Below are 21709 nucleotides of genomic sequence, written 5' to 3'. Positions count from 1 at the left end.
TCTTTTTAAGGACACTCAGCAAGCCATGAAATTACATGCTAAACTTTCAGCTAGCAGCTCTTTGGGAATCACTTTGTAGGTGGGAAAATGCTATTTCATGTGTGTCAAGCTAAGTTATCTTTGGCATTTTTTGTAAATGCAACTTTAGAAATGGAAACTAAGAATTTGCAACAGGCTGCTAGTAACAAGATATCTGGGAATAAGATCTAAAATTGGTGCTTTGCAAAGTCGTATGTGTAGACACAGCTCAGGTTCATCCCTTGGGTTAGGTGCACTTTTATGCATGAATAATTCATGTCATTGTTAAGTGGCTTAACAAACAAATAAATAAACAAAAAAAATATTCCTCTGAAACTGCTCACGTACGAGGACTGCGATTGAAAAGGAGTGAAAAAGCAGCTAATGTGCAAAGTAAAACCTTCAAAGACCTTCAGAAAGCCGGGACAACTATTGCTCAAGATCTGTCCAGGATGTACCCCGCCTCTCGCCCGATGAGTGCTGGGATAGGCTCCAACCCGCGACCCGACAGTTGGATTAAGCGGGTATAGAAAATGAATGGATGGATGGATGGAACTACTCAAGGCCAATTTAAAGGATTACAGGAATGTTTTGCTGGTGGTTCATGACTTTTGCACAGTATTGTACATGACTACATGGGGAAAAGCCCAGAGTTCAGGAGTAGGGTCGTCTATTGGAAAGAATCATCCCCCCTTTTTTGTGTGGACTTTGGGTTTTCTTTCCTTCGTACCTTTCAAGTGCACAATAATCGAAGAAAGAAAGGAAAAACCCGAAAAGAAAAATGTGCCTTCTTCAACATATCCCAATATTTTTCTGAGCAACGGCTATTTTAAAAGTTTTCTTGAGGTGGACAGAACAGGCCTCTTTCTTCTTCAGCAACATGAGTTCAAACAAAAAGCTTTGGCTGAAAACACTTGTGAAATACCTGAACTAACAATAACACCCGATAATAATGGACTAAAAATAAATAAATAAAGAGTCGTCTTCTCATCTGGGTAGCATGGAAAATTATTATCTTTTTAATGTTGACAGACAGCAGGACTAACCGCAAAGACAAAGCTGTACAATGTTAGACATTGGCATGGAACAGGCAAAGGAGCAGCTTTTACTAAATACTAAAAATAAACCAACAACAACAAAAAAAAACACAACAATTTAAAGTTCCTTCTAACAACTGTTTATCAGGAAGAAAGAAATTAGCTTGAAAAGTGAGTTGTAGTGGTAAAAACATTTACATCTACAGAAAATGTTAGAAGGAGAAAGTACATGTAATACAAAAGAAGTGGAACAGATTACAATAAATTAATATCAAATATAGATATATGTATATAAAGTACATGCACCACATTATCTGTAAAAGCATGTGATTGTACCAGATAAAGTATACTTAACAAACCTAGTCATAAAACTCAGATTTAGGTTAACACAACACTTAGGTACACTCAGAAAAGTCCTCTCTGATATCTTTAAGGATTAATAAGAGGTTTCAAACACGCTCCTTCACCATCTTCGCTAAAGTCCACAACTAAAGCAGCCCCGACCCGTCATAATGAGCCAGTCAAACAGAGCGGCAGTGACATAAATTAGTTTAAAAGAGAACATCTTAGTGGTCAACAGAGAACACAAAATAATATCACAGGTCCAGTCAATGAAGCAGTCTCATCACAAGCTCTTCCTTCTTCATGTTACAGAAAAGAACAAATAAATAGAAAACATTGAAATGTCTTCATACTACCGCCACTAGTGGGCAGCATAAGCTTATCTGTCAGTTAAAGGAGCCCGTCTACTCAACCATCTTTTTGGCACAACTTCTCTAATGTTAAACCATACTATACAGTGTGTGGATAGTGTCAATGGCAACAGTTTGTATCCCTTAGATCAGGGAAAGCACCAAGCGGAAATCTGTAGCTCAACATACTCTTTAAAGAATGAGTGGTGATAATGGCAGTGGCCACTGTTCTTTTTAAAAGGATCTCGCAACCACAGACAACTGTTGATCACAATGGCTGAATGAAAATATGCAGCAACAGTGAGTCAGTGAGCTCTCTTCTTCATTTGCATTTAGCCAGCAGGGAGAAGAATGAGATTCAGATCGTGCTGCACAGCTTTGCATGCACTGAATCGTCACGTCTGGTCTTAAAAAGGCTGACGTAGTAAGCATAAACAAACATCTTATAACTTCCAGTGTAGGCTAACACCATTGCACAAGCCTCTGAGAGATCATCCCAAAATCAAAAGGATGGATTCACTAAACAATGATGCACAGTATTATGCACACATTACGTGAAGTCATCAAGGACTTTGGTCCAGTATTTGGATGTAAACATAAGATGGCACTTTGACTTTTGAGTGAAGTTCTAATTAATGAGATCGGAATCAATGAGATTTCTTGAACTAGTCTTTATGAACTACTGACTTGACTGACATACTCTAAGTCAAATATCTTTTAATGAATAAAACTGGACTGGAGTGTTTTTATGATGTCCAAAAAAAAAGAAGTGTGCTTGCAGTGAAAACGTACATTTGTTTAACCATTACATCCTGTAAATGTGTCCTCAGCAGCATCCGGTAACCATGTTGGGTGTCATGTTGCATTTAAGTAGCTCCTATTCTCACTTTCATACTACTTGTGTTCTTTATCGCTTTCTTTTTTATTTTAGAGAGTATCTTTTTTTTTTACATACCTCCATATAGTATCATATACGTTTAGTTTGTTCCAAATGCAATTCACTTTCCATTTCACGTTTGCAAACCATGATGACTTTATAGCTAGCTGTTAGCTGTATGCTAACACTGCTTTGAATTAGCTGGCAAACAAATAGCAGACTACACTCAAGTGTCCAACTCAAAAAGATCTGATCCAGAAATGCAGTTTTAGAGAGCTCGCTGAGATGGGAGGCATTGAACTGGGCAGTTTCTTTAAAAGCAACTAAAGGCTGCCGTTATATAAAATTTGAAAAATTCTAATATCAGAAAGGAGACAGGCTTTTGGATATTTTTCTCATCTGCTTCAGATATTTGGGAAAACACGCTCATGCAAATAACGCAACCTTCATTCACAGTCAGGGGATGTTTCAATGGGCTTTCCAACATTTTAGAACATTGGCAATGCATGCATCCAAATGGTCCAATGTTCAAAATTATTCACAACACCGTGCCAATGTGTCACTGCCATGCTGCATGAGGTTTGCCACCACCCCCACCCCCCCGAAAACAAGGTCAAATACTTAACCTGTCCTTTAAAGAGTTAATATTTGACACTGTCTGTAAACAGTCAGCAAACACATCTGAGGATTTTGAAAAAAACGCTCTTTTAAAGTTGGAATCAAAGACCTCCCACTTCAGCTTAGTTTGACAATAAAATAAAGAAACTGTTGTTTCCATCCAGGTAGAAAAATGCCAATGATCTGAAAGATTTCAATGTAGCACACATTTCCAACAGCTGAGATCAAGGGATGGAATGTGTAATTTTGTTAAGAGAGAAACTTTTGTCAGATACTCTTGATTTGTCAGCATTTGATTGTTAGTCTAGAGTTAAGGATGGTTACAGATTTTGCTGCATGAAGATAAAAACAAAAAAAGTCCTCAATGATTTCAGGAAAACAAAAGCTTGTGGCAGTAGTGTCTCATGCACTACATGAAACAAACCGAACTCCAACATTAATGGGAATGATTTTGGCCTAGTTCATAGGTAATATATTTCCATAATTGTTAACAGCAAAAGGTTTAACATTTTAAAGTATTGGACACTTGGAGTCAGGTTATCAACTGATGAAAGATGTTTAAAATGAGTCATTCTTAAATTTGTTTTATCCTAATCTGCACTGGTATACAGACTGTCTATGCTCTACACAGGCTGTACCTATGGCATATTTTTACCATATGAAATCCTCAGTGACTGTTTTTTTTCTTCTTTGTTTTGTTTTTCATGAACACCAAGTCAGGCCGGTGCCATCAGCAGCAACATCAGGCGTCAAGGGTCAATGGTCGTGGAGCAAGGAAAAAACAAAAACAAGTCTCGCTCAGTTTACAGGACAGACTCAATGGCTTCCGGTGTGGCTGCTAAAATTTTGCTTTGACGTGTGACAAGCGGCGATGTCTCCTCCTCTGCTTCAACATTGGCCATAACCTCCACCCGGATCTCTTCCAACTCCTCCTCCTGCAGCTGCTGCTTCTTCATCTCCTGCTGGTTGATGTGGTGAAGGATTCCTGCACCCAGAGCATCACCCTCCACATTCACTACTGTGGTGGTGCGATCGCTAAGCAGAAAGAGAACATAAGAGACAAACAAAATATTAGATTTTATGCTTGAAATCATTCCAAACTTAACAGGTTATCATTTCTAATTTGTTTGTAGTCCTTTGGAGTGCACACCTACTTCTGGTTTTCATTACTACTTCTATTTATAGGTCAGTTATAATATAAAGATATTTCTTTTGTAAGAGAACTTAAAAAAAATGACTCAAAATAATAGTCATCCACTGATCATTGAAAATCAGGACAATTGACTGTTTTTATCTCAGAAATATGAGAGCTCGAAGTCCTAATGTGAGCTTTAAAGATCAGATTGCCAATTTAGATGAAAATGTGTTCATGTTTAACCTGCTTCTATGTATTTGTTTGCTCTGGAACGTCAAAGCAACATTCTTCTGGGAAAAAAAAAACAGCAGACTGTCTCTCTACCATTCCCCCACTGACCTCCAATCTGGATGACCCAGTGCGAATTTTCTCAGTTATGCTGGTGGAGTGTGCGCGTAGGTGACCAGAAGTAGCCATGTTTGTTTTCTAACAAGTGACTCTGTTAGTTTCAGGTTTTACTCACACAATCCAGTCAACGGCCAGCATGAGGGACAGGTCGTTGGTTGGCAAGCCAATGGCCTCCAGAATGATGGCGATGGTGATGATACCGCCAGCTGGGATGCCTGCTGCACCAACACTGGAGGCTGTGGCTGTCACCCTAGAACGAAAGATAACATATCTAATAAAATGCTGCAATTTGCATGATTAAGACATATGTTAGAACAGATTAACAGATGAAAAATGTTAACCAGTGATAACCTATTATCATAAGTAAATCAAATCTTTTAACGCAGCCTTGACTCACAGGATGGTGAAGATCTGTCCAGCGTTCAGCTCAGCATTGTTGAGCTGTGCTATGAAGACGGCAGCGATGCACTGGAAAATGGCTGCCCCATCCATGTTAACGGTGGCCCCAATGGGCAGGATGAAACGACTGATGCGCTTGTCCACACCATTGTTTTCCTCTACACACTTAATCATGGAGGGAAGAGTTGCTGAACTGGTGAGGAAAAAACAGAGGCATTTGGAGTGAAAAAATTGCTGGCTCAGTGTTACCCGTATATGGTAAATGGACTGTAGTTGTATAGCGCTTTTCTAGTCTAACTGACCACTCAAAGCGCTTCTAACACTACATGCCACATTCAACCATTTACACACACTCATACAGCACGTCTTAAGTCTATAACTACGTGCTTTCTAACATTCATACACACATTCATACACCGATGGATACATCGGTAGGCAATGTGGGTTCAGTGTCTTGCCCAAGGACGCTTCGACATGTAGCCCAGGGAAGCCAGAGTCGAACCACCGACCTTCCGTTGGATGGGCGACTCCTGAGCTACAGCCGTAGGGTACTACCGTAGGGTAACGGTAATTCCCTAACATGTTTTAGATGTAACTTCAAAAATTGGTCTCGTATATATAAAGTAAGACTAACGTTAATCCAGTGATTGAGTGTATACCTGGAGCAGGTGGCAAAGGCAGTGGTGAAGGGTGTGATGAGGCCTGACAGGAAACTGAAGGGGTTCTTGCGTGTGAAACCAAAGTAGATGAGGGGCAGAACAATGCCTCCATGGATAATGTGGCCCAAGATTGAAGCAAAGATATATTTCCCCAGACTGGTGACCAGGAGAACCACATCTTCCATTTCCACGATCTTACTGCCCACAAGAAACATGATGCCAAAAGGGACGTACCTGAGAGACATAAGAGGTCAGAATTACCAGTAAAAAAAAGCAGAAAGATAGCAGTTGGAGCACAAAATTAGAAAAGAAATGAGCAGTTTGTACAGTCATTCTGTGCGTGCTCCATACTAACTCTTATTCTCTCTCAGTGCTGCATTTGATACGGTCTATCACAGTTTTTTTTATTACAGAGACTTGAACATGTTATTGGGATTAAAGGAACTGCACTAGGCTGGTTTAAGTCATATTTATCTAAAAGATTTCAGTTTGTTCTTGTAAATGAAGAGTCTTTGTCACAAGGGTTCCTAAGGGTTCTGTGCTTGGACTGATTCTTTTTACTTCCTTTTTGCTTCCATTAGGTAACATTATCAGACAGAATAGCATCAATTTCCTTTGCTATTCTGATGATACTCAGCTGTACTTATCTATGAAACCAGATGAAACCAATATATTGGTCAGACTACAAGCATGTCTTAAAGACATAAAGACCTGGATGACTCAGAACTGTTTGCTTCTAAATTCAGACAAAACTGAAGTCATTATCTTTGGACCTGAGTGCTTCAGGGAGAAATTGTCTAGTTATATAGCTACTCTAGATGGTATTTCCTTGGCTTCTAGTTCTACAGAAGTCCTTGTTCTTGTTATTTTTGACCTGTTAAATTCAGAATAGAATTTAAGGTTATTCTCCTCACATATAAAGCTCTTAATGACCGAGCTCTTAAAGATCTCATTGTACGATATTTTCCTAATAGAGCACTTCGCTCCCAAACTGCAGGTTTACTTGTGGTTCCCAGAGTTTCTAAAAGTAGAATGGGAGGCAGAGCCTTCAGTTATCAGGCCCCTCTCTTGTGGAATAAGCTGCCAGTAAATGTCTGGGAAGCAGACACCCTTTCCACTTTTAAGATTAGGCTTAAAACTTTTCTTTTTGATAAAGCTTATAGTTAGGGATGGCTCAGGTAATCCTGAAACATCCCATAGTTAAGCTGCTATAGGCTTAGACTGCTGGGGGACCTCATCTGTCACACCTTTCCTCATTTTGCTCTCTTTTTCCCAACGTTTAATTTCTCAAATGATATTATGTACATGTGACATTATTGTGGTCATTAACGTTTCCCCGTTCCAACAGGTATCCTTTTAATGGTGTTACAGTGGGCTTTTCCCCCCTCTTTTCTGTCTTCTCAAACCCCAGCTGGTCGAGGCGGATGGCCACCCTTCCTGAGTCTGGTTCTGCCAGAGGTTTCTTCCTGTTAAAAGGGAGTCGTTCCTTTCCACAGTCGCCTCAGACATGCTCAGGATTGGACTGAAGACCAGTTTCGGTGCAATCTGTTGGTTTCCTTAGCTTGGATATTGTTTTTGAATCGGCTCTATATGAATGGATTGGATTATTTTGAAATTAATTAATTGGATTCAATTGGATTATGATTACAATTAATTGAACTCCAATTGGCTTGAATTGGACTGTATTATTAAAATGGCTTGAGATGACATTTGTTGTGATTTGGGGCTATATAAATAAAACTGAATTGAATTGAACTGAAATTATTTTACCAGAAAACCTTCCTGGCTTAGTCAGTGTCTGATACAAGCATTGAAAAGGGATAATGAATCCATCCTCACTTACCACATGATCCAGGACACCAGCACCATGGTGGCTTCGTTGAACGCATTAAAGAAACGAATGAGCTCCTCTCCCTCTTCTCCCAGCTTCCGCAGTGCCACTCCGAACACCATGGCAAACAGCACCAAACCCAGAATGTTCATGCCATCTGTTTCCGTACCAATAGGGACCTAAAACACCCAGCAGAGTCACACTGTAATAAACTAAACAAACATTTTAGGTGTTGGGAGGGAGAACTGACAAGAAACCTTTAAAAGGAAGTTGACAAATTTTTAAAAAGAATAGAGTGTATAACCATTTTGCTGTGTGCGGCTGTACTTAAGCACAATGGTTTCTAAATGCTTATTTCAGCATTGCAACATTCCTGTAACTAAAATGTGAACATGCTCACGTTAAAAAGTCTAGCAGCATAATAACAATACAAATGAGTTGTATAAGCATGCTAAGAAGAGGGATTCAGTGATCCTGGATGATGGATAACGAATAAGGACAAGGACAAATCCTGAGCTCAATCCCTTCCCATTGTATTGAGCTCTCCCACAGCTCGACCAGCTTCATCCCCTAACTCTGAGGGAACTATCCACCATGACCCACGACAGACAAATACTATGGGCCAATGCCAACATCAAATCCCCCCCAACTGTTCCCTTAAATTGGTGGGGACAAGCCACGGCTGCTGAAGAAAACAAGTTCACGACTGTACATTTAAAATTAAGCAGATTAAATGATTATATATAAACTTATTACACTTGTACAAATTTGTACACGGAATATATCAAGCATTTTAAGCATTCTTAGAAGGTTCCATTGTATGAAATGAGGCAGTGCTGAAAACCTTTAAAATGGTAATTAACAGAAAGCGTCTTTAGTGCAGGGATAAAGTCTTTTGCATAGCTGTCATTCATCCGTTTGTCTGCAGACAAAAAAAAAAAAATCATGATGCCTATGATGCAACATCCACACCATGTAACAGGCCCCAACAGTAGTCTGGTACTCTGCAACAAGCCTTCTGTAAGGCTTGTCACTTTGTCCCCCGTGCAGAGTGGCACACCATCCTCCACACAGGCTCAGTGGATACCTGCTTGGTCATGATGACCTGTCCAATTGCCAACTCTCTGGGTGACTCATCACACCACATAAAAGTAAATAATAATGGCTAGCTGCACTTTCAATTGAAAGTTATTGAATGCAATCCTTGTAACCCCAATCCAACACAATAAGTGTGATTGACTGACTTCATAAAGAATTCATCTTTTGATCAAGTTACTCATGAGAAATATGAAAAAAACAAGGTGAAAGAATTAAGTCTGGGCTTTCAACATTTCACAAGTCAAAGTCAAAATCAAACTCCTGTCACCAAAGCATAAAAAGTGGAGACTTTTCAGCCCCTTTGGTATCTCTTTTTAGCAATTTAGTGACTCCTAGGACTAACATCCCCAGGACTTACCGGCATGAGCGAGGTCTCTCTCCCCCCTGCAGGTACAACCCTTTGTATGACCCTATTCTGTTCTGTGAGCTATTTGCACATGCACCTTACAGTGTGATAGGAGGCTGTGGACTGTGTAAGTAAGCATTCAAGACATTCTGTTGCTTCCAAGTTTCTCTATCTTGGAGATCATCTAATGTGTAAAAAAAAATTAAAAGTAAATAAATCAGCGCACAGATTTTGTTTTTAACACATGATCGTTTTGTTGAATGACAATATGGTTATAAAAATCTGACTTTTAACAGGGTAGAGCAACGAGCTACACATGCTTTAATAGTGACCACATTGTCAAAACCAGCAGGTTTTCAGCCACAGTTTCAGACTCGTTTCACTGTCTGACAGATTTGATCCATAATTAAGAGGTTTCTAAGGGCTAGCCAGATGGCAGAAATAATCATGCTAGCTTGATTTATAAAATTATTTCATTTGAATTGTGTGACTTTCTCTCGTTGGGTAAGGGTTGTCAAGGCTGTACTGTATTATTGAAATGTACTGTCTACACCTGACGAGTTCTTATTCTGGAGTCAGCGTCCTTCATTTTTTTCGATCATGACAGCAACCTGTGGTCTGTCTCTAGGATTTTATTTTCCATCTAAGCAAGTAGTAGAGACTAGTGAGTTTGCAAAACCAACCAATGAAACCTTTAGTACCAAGCAAAGAGGCTAAAGAATGACTTGAGCAAAAATTTTGCTCTTGATCTTGGAGTAAACATTCAAGTTTTGAAATTCCCAGTGCAAGAGCAGATCTTTTCATGTCGTTCATGCATCATACTTGGACTCCAGCATGATGAGAACAAACTGGGAAATTGGGTTGGGAAATTAAACTGTAGACCTCCATAAAAACCAAATGGAAGTAACTGGAAATGTCTAAAGGGAGTTCAAGGAGCTGTTATCTCCTTGCTTCCTTTTCTAAGTAGAACCTGAAACCCGCTACCCTTTAAACACTTCTTCAAAGATTGCAGTGACATCTCCGTAGGACACCTCCCAACAGCCACCCTCTTCTATTAACAACACAGTGAGAGGAAGCCCAGCCTCTTTTTAAGTAGACTATATGTGTGTGCTCAGCAGCTTATTAACTGACTGTAGCTCATTTCAAACTATAACTGCAATACTGCTTGAAGTGAAGTCGCTGTCTTTAGTAATTACAGTCTATATTACAGTCCATATTATCACTATATCAGGTATGTCAAAGCTAGCATCCAGAGAAGTTGTATTTAGCAATTGCTATCTCAATTAGCATTAGCTCTGTCCGGTGTTTTGTTATTTATAAGTTGGACATACACACACATTTTGAGTTTTCCTGTACAATGTCTCTTTACTATGAAAGACGGGGAATGATAACAACACCCTCTAAGTAGTTCAGCATGCGTGTGGTGTGGCAACCTGATCTCATTACAAAAGGTGAAATAGTTGTGTTGATTCACACCACAAAATGTTGTAGTTTCACAATAACTTTTACACTTTTCAAGAGCACAACTTCTAGGAACCCTGTGTTTCCTTTACATAAACAAGTGGACCTGTTTTTAGACCTGTTGAGATTTGCAAAATTCAAACTGTGCCACCATGAGGAGATTTTTAAAGAATTCTTAATAAAGTAAATTTATTAAGTTACCCTGATATTTCTCCAGTGCTTACTTGGTATCAGTGGACTACTAAAATAATATGAAAACCACATTAATAATGTGAAAAATAAATGACTTGAAGTAGAGATAAGTCCAAGTCTCTTATTTAGAATGAATGCACTGTTCAGTCACCCAGAAATACCAACATTTCACCATCAACCTTGAACCCATTCTCCCTAAACCAAGTCCTCCATTAGTCTCTCTCGTACTGCTTATTCAGTGAGTTTGCACCCATGGCTGACTCACATACACACAAAGTGCTCAGAACAAACAGCAGCTTAAACTCTTTGACTGAGATAACTGTTTGACTTCCATGCACAGATGAGAGCACTTTTCCCCTTTCTGGCATTTCAAGTATATCACATATAAGAATAATTACATACATAAGATGTTTCATGAACCTACCTTTTGGTAGAGGGCTGTCCCGTTAGTGTTGTTCCCTACAGCAACCATTTTGTAGTCAGTGGCATACTGCAACATAAAATAAATAAATACTTTTAATTTATTCATACAGCTTTGTTTGGTACAGTCATCTGATGAGATTACAACAGTCACAGCATGCAAAGTTTAGTCGGTGTGTACTATATTCTCATACAATCCAGTTATGATTCATTTCAAGTCTATTTTCATGGAAAGTAGAAGAAAGTGAGAGTATCTACACATGGTACAGTAGCTAAACTAGGACGATTGAACTATGGATGATTCCAAATTTGATTCTATCAATCCAGAGTATGCTGTGGAGCTTCAGTGGAGCAACAGAAACTGCCATATTGTGACATTTAAAAAACGTGTGACCTAAAGTAGAAATTAGTGGAGCATAATGATAAATGCAGATGAGTATTGTTGACAGAAAGCCAGAACTGCTTCCTTCTCTGCTGAGAAAACTGAGAATGCATATCCACATTTAGTCCTGTGCCAAGCACAGCATATCTGCACAAACCCCTCATACCAACTGTCAATCATAGTGATGGAGGGCTGATGATTTGGGCTTGTTTTTCAGCCACAGGACCTGGGCACCTTGTAGTCATTGATTCGACCATGAACTCCTCTGTATACCAAAGTATTCTAGGGTCAGATGTGAGGCCATCTGTCTGACAGCTAACAATTGACCGAAATAGATTCATGTCAGATGACGGGACAATGATATAAACACAGCAGAAAATCTACAACAAAGTGGCAAGCTGGCTGAAATGCTGTGATGGGACCTTACATTGTAAAGAGGGGACCAAAATTCCTCAGCTACAACGGGAGAAATGATTGTTATGACTGTATGTGTTTGGGAGCATTTTCATCTTTGGTTGCATGGTTTTATGCAGCCCCAACTGACAATAACTGCTAAATGTCAGTGAGTGTCTTTTTAAGACACACAGAGCATGATTATGCTTTCAAAACTAACAACTCAGCCATTCTCATTATCTGAATCTTACATTTAATTTGTGTTCTGTTTAAAAACCTAGCTGCTTGTCATTTTGTGTAAATCTACCCTCTCCTCTGCTTACTTAGTTTAAAACCACAGTTGGATCCATTCCACAGGGGATCAACCAAAGTATCCAAAGTTTAGAGTGTGCATTTGTGAGTGTGTGTGTGTGTGTGTGTGTGGTGGGCCAGCGTATACTTTGAAAGTCCACTGCTCTGTCTCTGAAAAGTAACCAGTTTGTGATTCACAGGGACAACTTTGGACATGTGGAATGCAAATGGACTGATTACTAGAGTGTGCGTGACTGCTGTAAGCGTGTGCCTTCTGTGGTATTTGTGTGCATAGCCATTCATATCCCTGCCACCCCAAATATTGAGTTTTCCCTGTTCTTATTTTAGTTTTAAAGGATCATAATTCAAAGAAGTGGAGCAGGTCCTGTTCAAGAGAAGCAAGGCGAGATGGGTTGCTAGGCTTGCTGGAATGGAATAGTTTTGCCATGGTAACGGCAGGCAGGGGCAAGGAAAAGAGGCATTCGCGCTGAGCTTTGTGCTGAGCGTGAGGAGGCATTATGAGGCTTTTGGCACTACAGCCAGGATTTACAGACACTGTAAATGAAAACGGAGCGGCATCCTCGTGGTCGGTGAAATAAATTCTGACGAACAATCTACACAAGACACATGCAATGAGGGAAAGCAGACAGAGAGCAGGGGGAAAATATAGTGGGGTGAGGAGAACGCTATGTGTTAAAGTGCACTCACAGAACGGAAAGCAGCAGCCACCAAGTTTGCTGGAAATAAATTCCTGGGAGGGAAGAGGAAAACAAATTAATAGTAACAGTAATAACAGTGACCATTTTACTGCAGTTTCTCTTGTATAGACTTTTGAAACCGTCTAAAACAACTTTGTTTTAAAAAGAAAAGCCAAACTTCTGCATCAAAATTGGACAGTTCTTTCAAAATGGAGGCTGTTATTCAAACATCTGAAAGACAAAACTCTTCACAGGACTCGTTTGTCATGAAACAGGGCTTTCACTTTTTCTATTTTCTGTAAATTTTCCATAAAATCTAGTATTCTCTAAATCTCCTAACAGATCAGCTCTTCCAGCACTAATCTACAGCCTGGTTCACGATTTATTAAAACATATTAGTGAGATCTTAGATGGGATTAGGTGAATTCCTGAAGGTTTACATCGTATTCATTTACACTTCACTTAACGTGGTTGAGCTCAGGTTGTGAGAGCTGTCAGAGTGAAACATTGACCTCAACCATGTTCATGTAATCAGTCATTAAAAAAAAACTAGCATTATTGTTAAAGTACTTTTTTTTTTATGTCTTTACATTTAACAAGCTTTATGCCTTTGTATGGAAAGGCAGACATTTATAACATGTCAAAAATGTCTTTACCACAATTCATGCTCAAAATTAATCTCTTTTTAGTATTGATAGTATAGCACATATATATTTGCTTAGAATCAGTTTGTAGTACAAGTTGTTACACCACCAACTACTGGCTATCTAATGACTGACAGACCAAGTTGTTTACTACTGACACAAAAACAGTGTTGACGGTGCAGAGTGACAACTGTAAGTCACTTTTCATACTTATCCTCAGGGTTCACAAAATGTAAAGACACCAAGTCAATCATGCATCTCATAGTATGCTTCAACTTTATCAGTCTGCCTGTAATCACAACATCCTCCCTTGTGCACAATTGGCAATTAAATCCATATAGACATTTCGGCTTATCCTCACCTAACACATTTAATTCAGGATAAGGATTCAAATCTTGGCTCTTTGGCTGGTTTACATTCAAATTCACAATATAGAGTTATACAGCCTAGGAGTGGTCAGTAACAGATACAAGCTGACAACTTCCAGCATATGATGGGCTACATTTGGTTAAGTCAACTCATCATGGGTACACTGCCAGCTCAGACAAATGAGCGCTCAAGCTCTGCAAAGTGTGCAGAAAAAGCGGGGTATTATTCCAGTTTCAGTTTTTCTCTAAAGAAAAGTAACAGCGCCTGTTGAATCTGATCAGATTTAGCTCACCTAATGACTGGAAAAAAGTCTGGTCCCTTTGCATATACTTTAGCAATCTGGCTGTTATCCTGTTCTCTGATTTTTTAACAAATAACATTTAATCAAACTATAAAGAAACTAAACAGAGGAGCTATAGTGGCAAGTGGATTTAATTCTGGTGTTTTGCTGGTTAATAATCACCATGTTTGCGCCATGATTTAGCTTGTCAACATTTAAACATTTACTAAATTGCACTTCTGGAAAGACCAAAAACGTCAACTTTGTGGAGGTGCTAAATGAGAGCACAGTGTTACTTGGATAAGCCTGCATTCCTACAAAGTTTTGTGAAAGTGTTACTCCAAGGCGGTTAGCCTAGCCTTGCATCTTTTTCTCACATCAGATAAAACAGACAATATTTGCTACTTTGGTTGTATTATTCAAAACTTTTCATTACAACGTTAAACTGATACAAACAGTGACACAAAATGCCTTTGAATTAAAAATCTATCACTATTTGTGTGGAATTCTTTTGTTTAATTGATGTCGGTGCCAGCATTTTGTTAGCATGCCTGCAGTTATCTAACCCAATGGAAAACACTGATACTTTTGGACTTAAAACTTTGTGGATTTCTTTTGCCATTTGGCTGCCTATTATTATAGTATGTATGTACAAAATTTCTTGACAATACATAAGTCCTTGAGATATTTCAGTTTGGAGTGTGGTGGACATTGTCCCTCTGACCATGTTACCAACATAACAAAAAGAATCTTATTAAATTATCATTTTGTCCATCTCATTGGTTATTTATGTTTAAATATCTTCTTTATGTTTAAATAACTTCTATCATTTGTATTCATCCATCAGCAGGAATGGGCCCAAATGGCACAGATAAGTGTATCAGATTTGTATTTGTATCATATCTTGCATTTATGCGTTTCTGTGCTTATGCTCATGACAGCTGCAGTAATGTGGATGATGATGATGTCCAGATTTGGTGAGACATTATTCACCTATTTAGAAAAGACAGTCGGCTTGGCTTTATCATCCTTTTTATTACTACTAACAACTCCCAATCAAATAATTTTCTTGACAAGAGAACTATATAGGCCTCATGCAGAGTTTGTTTTCAGCACTGTGAGATAATCGTAGAGAGATTACTGGAAGTCTACAGGCCCTCTCCATGTATTAGTGTGTTTGTTGTAACTTTATCCTCTGGGGTTACCCTCTATTGTGCAAATAAATACAGACTTTGCTCTCATTTATTCCCATGGCCAGTCTACAGCCAAGCATTTCAGTTCATAGCCTAATGACCCCCATCAACTCTACCCTCGGATCAGGGCTAAATGCTGTTTCAGCTGATGTGCCATCTCGCCTGGACAAGCTGGTGACTCGCCAAGAAATGCTCCTTTTATCATCTCTTTTCTTTCCTAATGCTACTAAGTGTGAATATCAGCTTAAATTCTTACAGCCACACATGGCGCCTCAAGGTCTTCTCCTCTCCATGAAGACAGTCAGGTTTCTATCACGTGACTGGTGAGGATCTGGTTTTACTCTGGGAAACCAGAGCTGAAACCTGCATGCTGTTCCCAAAGAGCCTTCAGAGCCCCACTGCCTCCTTTCTGAAGACTGATTTTTAAAGCTTTTACATAACAGCATGATGTCCTAAGTACATGACATGACTGTAACCTTTGTTAAAGTCATGTCATCTGGAGTGGTTCTGTCTGCTGGCTCATGGTCTTTTTGATTGGCACTTGTCAACAGGTTTTCTTTACTGACAGGAACATGTTTCCAAATTCAGATTCACTCTCTGAGGAGAACTGACACTGAAAATCTGTATATGTATATTGATGAAGTGATGGTGGGAAATAAATTAGCTTCAACTGGATAGTTGTAAATTAATATAACTTTCAGTTTTTCTGTAGAATATGAGTTAGAAGGCTTGTATAGAACTGGCAAACCAAAGTAACTGATGTTTTGGAAAAAAAATACTCCTATAAAACACCTCTTTTTGTCAACTGTAAGAGAAATAACGAGAGAACACTGAACATTTTTATGAAATTATGCCATTTACAGAAAAACAGGCTACAATTTTACATTTTTGTATGAAATGTAATAGTTTTGTCAGTTTTCATATTACTTTAAAAAATTAAAATAGGTACATGTGAACAAATACCTGAAGATTGGATAAACTTCAATCAAACTTATCTGGTCCCAAGAAGTCCATTTTATTATTATCAATGATCATGATAACGAATGGTATCATATGTGGTTCAATAAAAGTAATCAAGGAATCCACAGATTCTAAAATCGGCTGCTATGTGATAACTGGCACTAAACAGAAGGCATCACTGGGGCTAATGGGAATGTCACTAAGCTATCAGATATTTTATATAAAGCAATATATTAGTTCTATTCAATGCTTGACAATGTTTAATGAAAAGTCAATCAAGGTATTTTATTCCAACAAGAATGGCAGTTTGGTCATCAACTCATTACAGTTTATCTGTTGAGCACTTTCGACATTATACAGTATTACAGTAATAAATATTACGTTGCTTTCAGATTGTAACATGTCACCCTTCGGGTGGCGCAAGAGGACAATAAATGTCTGCAGAAAGGTGGACGGGGATGTTAACATTATCCCCTGGGACAAGCATTGTCCTCATTGGGATCAGTAGTCCACTGGGACCAAGGGTCCCAATGAAGGTTAGGGGTCTAAGGTATGAATTCAGTTTAGGTTAAGAGTTGGAGTTGGGCATGCACTGGTAAAGGTTACATTTGGCTTATGCTTACAGTTGGGCTGTACACAATGAATGGACGTCACTGCGATGTCCGATTAGCCCTAACTAACCCTAACCCTAACCCAAAACCTGGTCGCCCTCTTCAATCGGAAGATGTGAAAGCTATGTGGGGTCAAAAGTTTATTTTTTACGCTTAGATTTAGAGTTAGATTAAAGTTAATATGAGTGTAATGGTTAGGGTTTGTTTGGGCTACCACAATATCGATGGCAACCACAAAGATACATAAGAAGAATGTAGTTTGTGTATATTTGTGTGAGTGAAACTCTGATAGTCTGTTCTTACAAAGTGATAAGAACAATATTTGGAAGCTGTAAAACCAAACATTTTTATGCCTTGACTAAAAGTGAACTAAAGACCACTCAAAATGTCAGTGATAGCCCTAAAACCTCACCATTAGAAACAAAACTACCATCAAAGTTGGCTCTGAAATCCTGTGTTGGTCTAATCCTTACCTTTAGATTGTTTTTTTCATTTCAGACTCTGACTGAGAAACCAAAGCAGACTGTGCACCTGCTATTGCGATAAGGGGGAACTGCTGAGAGTAGCAGTGTTCAGTTTGTACCACACTCTGCTGGTGTTATCCCGCCACCTCTTTCTCCTCCTCAAAATACACTCCACTCTTTAAACAGCTGTCAGCTTCACTGTGGGAACTTATTATTAGGAGCACCGAAGGCCATCAAGCATGCTGATATATATAGACTACAAGCACAGGGGGAAACACAAGCATTTAAAAAAAAAACTATTGAGTAAAACTGTATCACAGAAAACTCTTTGAATACAGTGAAAAGTTTGCTTCCAAGATGCTGGTTTGAGAGACACACTTTGCCTGTTTAGAAACATGGATTAAATTTCCCTTTATTTCACACTTGTGCTTGGACTGAGCCAGATTTTGACGTTGTTGTGTGTGTAGGCATCAACAAGGTGGGAACGACAAGGCCTGGAACTACACTTACTCTGCTCCTAAGAGTGGAGGGAGCCAAAAACATGATCCCTTTGAAAAACACTTAAACAAGCATCCACATTACATTAAAATAAAACAAGATTTCAATTTTGTACATTGTTGTGAAAACCTAGTCAGATCCTGACATGCTTTCCGAGAAGTTCTCTGAGCAATTCCCTTGTTTCCTTTTCCACCCGAAGGACAAAGCAAGAGGAAGGATGGACCTAGGAGAAGTGCTACTTGACTTAAGTTAAAGAACCATTCAGAACATTTACCTGTAGCAAAGCATCACTGCAAATTTACTCTGTTTAAGTACTTAAAAAGTGCTTATTACAGATGGCGGCGTCACATTATTATGAATCATGGTACAATACGAAGCATTTTTGTACTATAAACTGAAAGGGTGGTGTTGCTTTTAACTATGGTAACTAGTTTAACAAAGTACAGTCATTTTCACTCTGCTTCTGGCAGGAAAGAGGTATAAAGTGTCATATAATTAAAGTTTTACAAAATTGCAGTGAAATAAATGCATCTCCACCATTGGCTGAGCCACACATGGCGGGAAGAAGCATCTTTGCATGTTGTGGGCACTGGACAAGAAGGAGTCGGTGATGGCTGGAAAGGGTTGGACATACAAAAATGACCATTTCTAGTGAAACATGGTACTTTAAACATGAATGAACCACTTCAGGATGGGACAAGTGCACATTTGAGTTGACTTCCAAACCAAAGCTCTTTTAGGGGTTACACAACACTGATAGCAACATTCCTAAAAATTAATAATTAGTTAGGAATTCCAATCCACATCACACAATTGAAGGCTGAGACAGTGGACAACCCGACTTAGGCAAATATGGTGGTGTTTACAGACTGACTGCAGGTTTGACTGACCTGCACTTAAGGGTCAGTCAGGTGGGTTTAATAGCACAGAATGACACTGATTTGATGAACTCTGGCTTTCAAAGCTGCTCCACATTCACTCCCCTGCAGACACAGTGCCATTGGTGTATTGATTGAGAGGCTAATACACAGATAAATTAGTTGCTGGTGACAGGATGACTTGAGTGTCTCTATAAACCCATGTCATGCTTGCAACACCAGAGAACATCTTCGGGAGCGTGTGTGCACATACATAGAGTTCCAAGGCGCCTTTCAGAGTCACAACAACAACAAAAAAAAAAACATTTGTTTGCTTCTTGTTCTGCATTGACTGACACTATCACTGTATAGTGTTAAGATGATTAAAGAGTACCTGGCCAGATCCAAGAAGGAGTCAGTGGTTTCCTTGTTGCTGCTCACGCTCTCCAGTCCCAGACTGTTGGTGTTCAGGGCTCCTGCGCCGACTCCTGGTTTGATAATGAAGGCCAGGGCTACCCCGATCCCCGAGGCGATCAACGTGGTTATCAGAAAGTAAGCGATCGCAATCCCCCCCAGTTTGCCCAGCGAGCGGGTGTCCAGGCTGGCGGCGCCGGATACGAGGCTGCAGACGACCAGGGGCAAGATGATCATCTTCAGCATCCGGAGGAGCATCTCTCCGGGGAAGGCGAAGTAGGTCATCTGCGCTTTGGTCAAATTCATGTTGCGAACTATCATACCGAGCCCGACGCCCACCAGCACCCCGGACACCGTCAGGATCACCAGCAGGTTCCTTCTTAGGAACTCCATGAGCCTCTCTCTGAAGCTCCCCTGAACGTTTTTCTCCAGGATCCGATCGGTGGAAGCCGAGCTGGGCATCGCGTGCCCGTTGATGTCACTCTTTTTCTCCATTTATTTCCACTTCAGAGCAACGTGGGAAGCCTTGTCCGGTTAAATGCAGCGTGGGCTGTAGGCACACACACTCACGCGTTGAGCACACTCAGCTGTGAGAGGGCTGGTCAGACGTAAAGGCAGAGCGCGGAGCGGCGCTGGGGAGCCAATGGTGAGTGATCGACGACACAAAAAGCTAATGGAACATGCGCACAAAAGCCGATGCTTTATAGAAGGAGCAAATGATGCAAGAGCGCAGGAGATTGCCAGGGTCTCCGGCACTTGGCACACCCCTGAGCCGAATGAGAACAGTTTTAAGATATAAAAACGGTGCTTTCCAAAATGGTGTTTCTCACCCTCTCCCTGCAAAACACACGTGAAGGGATTCCTTCACTTTGTATAGCCACTGTACTCTTAACACACCCTGATCATCCCCATTTTACCACACATGCATCAGTTATATCACGCAGGCCTCATCGTCTCTAAAGAGAAGCCCTTCACGGTCTATCATTTTTCCAGAGCCAGCAGATCTTCTTTTATGGCTTTTTAAAACATTTCTCGATTGCCTTAATTTGTGATTTTGCATCAGCTAATAGTGTCCGTGTTTTTACATTCTACGATCATCTGAATAATCTGATGTAACAGCTGGGCCTTCCTCAGTATTACAGACCGGTGGTGTTTTCACAGACCTGTCAGGCCAGCTGTGGCTATTTCTGATCTGCTTTATAGCTGACAACCTAAAATAAGCAGCAAACAACCAACTGTATGGGATGCGTTGCCTACGTCACAATTATTACGAAAACAATTGCTCTCTCTCTCTCTGTTTTAAATATTTATTTGATTATAAACACATTTAAGAGTAGATTTCTTACTCAAAAAGGGTTGGTTTTTACGATCGCTTATCATGATGAAACTTGTAACTCTACAAAGACAAAGATTAGTGGGAGGAGGGGGGCTATCAGCACCATGGTCAGCGCTTGGCGCCTCCTGGAGGCGCTGCTCGCGCGCTCTCTTTCACTTCGTCTATTGTTTGAACGTGGCTCCTTTTAATAGAACAACACCTAAAATATTATGAATCAAACAAGAGTTGATTTTCAAACCAGGGTGGTTCAGACAGTTTTCTGATTAGAGGGATAGCGCAACTCGCACATGCACACATGTTTATAGATTACATTACATGCGTAATGTAATGCGCCGTTGCACCGGTGGCGTTTGAACACAAGATGGCTCTGTAGTAAAAGGACTGAACACGAACTTCCGCACGCCAAATAAGGAGAAAAATGTGTTTGAAATCTGTCATTGACTTTAAAAAAAAATTGTTTTTATTATTATTATTTCTGTCATGTACAGCAACGAATCGGTAAAAATTGGAACGTATGAAAGATTTTTTTAAATGCTGTGATTCTTACACTTAACTTTGAAGCTATTACCCCAAGATATTTAATGTTTTGTCTCATAAACTTCATCTCATTTTTTAACTGTACGTTTATTCCTTAATTGCAGGCCTGTAGGTAATTGACAAGGAAAAAAAAAGTTGGGACCGCAAAGCTTTTGTCACATTATAGGGTTGGCATTCTTTCTCATGACACTTAAATGATCTTCAGACGTTTAGGATACCGAGCTGTAAGGTTTTGCAGATGTCATTTTGCCACATTCTTCCCATAAACATATCTTAAGGTGTACAGAAGTGCAAGGTCGTGATGATTTATTTTTCCACATTGTGCTGGCGACAGGTCAGAGCTGCAAATAGTTCAGTCCAGTAACTACACCCTCTTCTTCAGCAGCATTGTCTTTGTAATGGCTGCAGATAGGGGTGTTGCATTGTTTTGTTGAAAAATGCATGGACATATTTTGCCCTAAAATCTCAATGTTGTTTTCTGCATTAATGCTGCCATCAGAGAAGTGTAAGTGAGTTGGGTTTTTTTTTGCCAAGGACACTGATACAACCCCAGACCATTGCATAAGAACTTATTGCTGACAACAGTCGGGATTGTCCTTTTCATCCTTGGTCTGGAGTACACAGTGTCCATTTCCTCCAGAAAAGATCTGG

At 39.7% G+C, this 21709-nt stretch overlaps 1 protein-coding gene across 1 annotated transcript; it reads right to left on the bottom strand.

Moving 5' to 3' along the window:
- Nucleotides 1–1014: 1014 nt before the first annotated feature.
- slc1a4 (solute carrier family 1 member 4) lies at nt 1015–19837 on the bottom strand. Its single transcript, XM_072391478.1, has 8 exons — nt 19166–19837; nt 12906–12948; nt 11136–11201; nt 7627–7793; nt 5784–6017; nt 5123–5317; nt 4841–4975; nt 1015–4277 (listed from the first exon to the last, which is right to left on the bottom strand). Exons 1-8 carry the CDS (start codon nt 19678–19680, stop codon nt 4046–4048), a joined length of 1587 nt encoding a protein of 528 aa, XP_072247579.1. The 5' UTR covers nt 19681–19837; the 3' UTR covers nt 1015–4045.
- Nucleotides 19838–21709: the final 1872 nt, after the last annotated feature.

This window comes from Leuresthes tenuis, unplaced genomic scaffold (genome assembly GCF_036924035.1).
Source record: "Leuresthes tenuis unplaced genomic scaffold, fLeuTen1.0.hap1 SCAF_8, whole genome shotgun sequence".
NCBI classification, from domain to species: domain Eukaryota; kingdom Metazoa; phylum Chordata; class Actinopteri; order Atheriniformes; family Atherinopsidae; genus Leuresthes; species Leuresthes tenuis.
This window is presented reverse-complemented; position numbering and strand designations above follow the sequence as displayed.